At 42.3% G+C, this 3,755-nt stretch overlaps 1 protein-coding gene across 1 annotated transcript; it reads right to left on the bottom strand.

Moving 5' to 3' along the window:
* Window positions 1-886: 886 nt before the first annotated feature.
* Window positions 887-3,426, bottom strand: LOC139128590 (B-cell receptor CD22-like). The gene is made up of 4 exons (XM_070694340.1): window positions 3,225-3,426; window positions 2,517-2,714; window positions 1,921-2,184; window positions 887-1,182 (listed from the first exon to the last, which is right to left on the bottom strand). The coding sequence occupies exons 1-4, from the start codon at window positions 3,424-3,426 to the stop codon at window positions 887-889; spliced, it is 960 nt and encodes a 319-aa protein (XP_070550441.1).
* Window positions 3,427-3,755: the final 329 nt, after the last annotated feature.

The following is a 3,755-nucleotide window of genomic DNA, read 5'->3' as shown; positions in this document are numbered from 1 at the left end:
ATTGGGCAATGGAGGACCACCTATCCCGACTTCGATAATTTAAATGAACCGATTAGGATTAAGTGTCAACAAGGGGGCCATACTACTTTTCTTTGATGAGTTAGGGGGTCAGTTGCCACAAGTCAGTTGCCGCATTGCCACGGTCAGAAATTAGGGGAGTGGTGCGTGCCACAACTGTAACTTTGCGATGCGAGCAAAGAGCTTAGGTGTCACTATTTAACTTTTTGGGGTAAGCTAGGCGGTCCAGCGCCACACAGTTGCCACCTCACCACTTTCTAAATTTTATTTGGGGTTAGATACAATGTGCCACAACTGTAAGCCTTCCAGGCGAGCGCAAATGGCTCAGATTTTAAATTTTAACTTTTTTTGGTGAGCGATAGGTCCAAAATTAGGGGGGCCGCGCCACTTTTTTATTTTTTAGGGTAAGCTAGGGTAGCTTTAACACATTTTCAATATTTTTTGTAAGCTAGGTGGTCCAGTACCACAGCACCATGGTCCCGAATTTGGGACACGCCACTTTTTTGGAGGGGTGAGCAAGGGGGACTTTGGCACATATTGTCATACTTTTAGGTAAGCTGGGGGGGGGGGGCTTTGGCACACGCTATGGAAAAAAAATGAGAGTTATAAGGTGCCGTTCTATGCTACTCGTCGACATCTGCCATACGAATCGTTCCATTCTATCGATCTGGTCTTGTTTAACTTGCATGAATTTGACAACCATTAAGAGAGATAAATGCGCAATCACGTTGTGAATAAGTCAGCCTGCACAATTATTGCGTACAGAAGACAATGCGTCAACGTGCGCTTTTTATGCTAATATAATTTGTATTTCAATATGCTCCCAGTAGAAAAACAAAAAATGATGAGAATAGTATTCCCCCTGCATTTACTTACATTGCACTTCAATGTTGATGGTTACATCGGCAGAACCCACCGATAAGTCCCAGAATGTATTTTTTGCCTGGCAAGTGTAGTAGCCTCCATGATCACGGCTGATCTCTGTGAAGTTCAACCAGGCGCCATCAGCGTTGGCGCTTCCACCGCTCCACGATATAGCGTCGACTGCTGGATTGGCCTCGGTAACCATACAGCCAACAGAGAGTGGCGCGCCCTCTAGCACTACAACACTATCGCCAGAGTAATTGAAGGTACCATAAACTTCGGTCGTGACCGCAGGTTTGCCTGTAAAAATACAAATTAAAGCACAGTAAATAAAATGAATAATCAATGAAATTTCTGTTAAGCATGCATTGATGGCTATAATTAAGCAATAAAGTACATCCAGCGACGGTATACCACGAGAAAAGTCCAGCTCACAACATATACGCACGAGCGATAGCGAGTGCATATATGAAGTGAACTGGTCAAACGAGTGGTATACCGTCGCTGAGCGTGATTTTTATCGCTATGATATATCATAACAGTATTTTGAAATTCTGGCATAGAACTTCAAAAGGGATTTTTGCTTCAGTCGAGAGCTCGGGCGTGTGCCAACGGTGGTATATCGCGAATACACTACGGTTCTTTTCACTTCGCGACCAACCAAATTCTCTCATTTTCGCAATCAATATACTGGTATGACATGCGATGTTAAAGTACTTTGGAGAAGTTGAAACTACGGTACTGATTTTTTTGTTGTTTGCAAAAAGTTACACACTATCAATATTTGTTCGAATAAATGCAGAAAGAAATCTCCTGCGTGCGCTCTGTAACATCAAATCGTTACAGAACAGTCACAGATGTGTCATATTTTCTCTGTCAGAGATATACAGTGATAGTTCAAAAGATTCTTACTACAAGGTCTCGAAAATCAAACTAAAGGTTTCATTAAACGAGTTTCGAAAAATCCACGTCTGAGAATGAAGAATGTGAAAACACGTGATGACATGCTAGAATCGACAATTCTCTGAAACTACTTACATTGGACAAACAATTCAAGACTTTCCTGGCCCATTGCCGTGGAGTTGTCGTAGAATCTATTATGAGCCATGCACACGAGTGTTCCCTCGTCGCTACGATTGGCGCTTGCGAGCGGGTAAGTCGTACCATCGTAAATTCTCTGACCGCCACTCATCCAGTGTACATCGTAGGGTGCAGGGTTGGCGTCGACGGTACACTGCAAGGTGACCGATTCGCCTTCTTTACAGATAACCTCCTTTGTATCAAAAGATATTTCCGGACCATCTGAAATTTTTAATTAAACACAAATCGAGAGTTATGCATTTTTTTTCTGTTCTGATATTTTGCTACCGATTCGGTATTTTTGTATCACGATACATATTAACCTTCTTCCTACATAACGCCCTCATTGTTGTACAAAAAAGACCTACAACGGGTAAAATTTAATTCTGCTGTCAGATTAAATATCGGATGGGTAAACTTAAATCTAACAAATATTGAATCTAAGGAGTAATCTTGTTCTATCGAATGCCCATTTGTCAGTTCCCTTACATTGGACGTCAAGATCAAGGTCGGCGCTGTCCATTCCATGTGTGTTATCGTAAATGTGTTGGTACCGGTACACGTGTGTATGCCCGTGAACTCTCTTGTGACGCCATACAGGTCTACGATTGGTTCTGTGAAGGTCGTGCCGTCATTGAGTTCCCATATGAAGTTGACCGTCATCGGATTGGCTTCTACCACGGTGCAATTCAGTGTCACCTTTGCGCCTTCTTTAATGGCCGCTGAGGGCGGTGTTCTTATCGTCGGGGGATCTGATGGCAATGAACATTCGAAGACAAGTTGACTTGATGGATGTTACTTCCTATAGAAAGGTTGTTCATCAACTGAGGACAGGCCTTTGTCGATACACCGCCCCCCTCTCTCTCTCTCTCTCTCTCTCTCTCTCTCTCTCTCTCTCTCTCTCTCTCTCTCTGCGGAAACTATTGGACAGTATTTTTTTTAATGTTCAAGTATGATTGAATTTGTGAGATACTGAAAGATAACATGTAAAACAGGAAATAGTGAGACAGAGGAGTTGAAAGTTGGACCCAGAGAAACATATTGACATTATTATTATTATTATTATTATTATTATTACAAGTTTAGGGGCTATAAGTATTATATAGAAATCCAATAGGCCCAACAGTTCATTGAAGCTGTGGTAATTCTGAAAAAGAGGTGTTCTTTATTTTAATTTTGTCGATAGGGATGACGTATGTATACTCTCTCCGCCCAGTTAGGTGTTCCTTTTGACATCAATACCCTTATGAATATTCATATACTTGCAAAAACTGAGAGTCGCAGTGTCTGGCAGTGTCTGGCAGTGCTGCCGAGCTGCACAGCGTAGCCTTCGAATGCAGGCCCATCGTTGCAGTCATGGGCATGCACAAAACAAGGCACAGCGACTGTGGAGAGTCTATGCCAGTGTAATTGCCCTTGTAAACATATCTTTAGCGTGGCATTTGTAGTTGTGGCGAAAACCATAAACCCTCTCCCTATGCTGACGTTGTTGGTTTTATTTTTTCATGTGCATTAAATGTAAGCAATCAAGGAAGTTTGGAATGGAAATAGAGCAAAGGCATGAGTTTCCGCGAGATCTGTGCTACAAATATAACTTTACGCATGCGCACTTTTGCCAGTGTTGTCTGCCAATATGAGCATGCGCAATTGAGTGAGCGTGAATGTGTAGTCTGTACACTACGTCTCGTAATATAATCCTGTTGTTCAGCTTTGCATGTTGACAGAAACTGGAATTACTGCAGAGAATACTTTTCAGGACATCACAAGTGAGTCTCTAAGGTAACAAGTAGGAC

The sequence above is a fragment of the Ptychodera flava genome, unplaced genomic scaffold, assembly GCF_041260155.1.
Source record: "Ptychodera flava strain L36383 unplaced genomic scaffold, AS_Pfla_20210202 Scaffold_60__1_contigs__length_796720_pilon, whole genome shotgun sequence".
In the NCBI taxonomy this organism is placed as follows: Eukaryota; Metazoa; Hemichordata; class Enteropneusta; family Ptychoderidae; genus Ptychodera; species Ptychodera flava.
Note: the sequence above shows the minus strand (reverse complement) of the source record. Positions and strands in the feature narration are given on the sequence as shown.

Excerpts from the sequence above, each read along its gene's own strand:
- LOC139128590 (XM_070694340.1), bottom strand. The coding sequence starts at position 3,426 with ATGGTTTTCGCCACAACTACAAATGCCACGCTAAAGATATGTTTACAA. Across the intron at positions 2,185-2,516 it reads GGGCATACACACGTGTACCG|ATGGTCCGGAAATATCTTTT; the intron begins GTACCAACACAT and ends TAAAAATTTCAG. Across the intron at positions 1,183-1,920 it reads TCTTGAATTGTTTGTCCAAT|GCAAACCTGCGGTCACGACC; the intron begins GTAAGTAGTTTC and ends GTATTTTTACAG.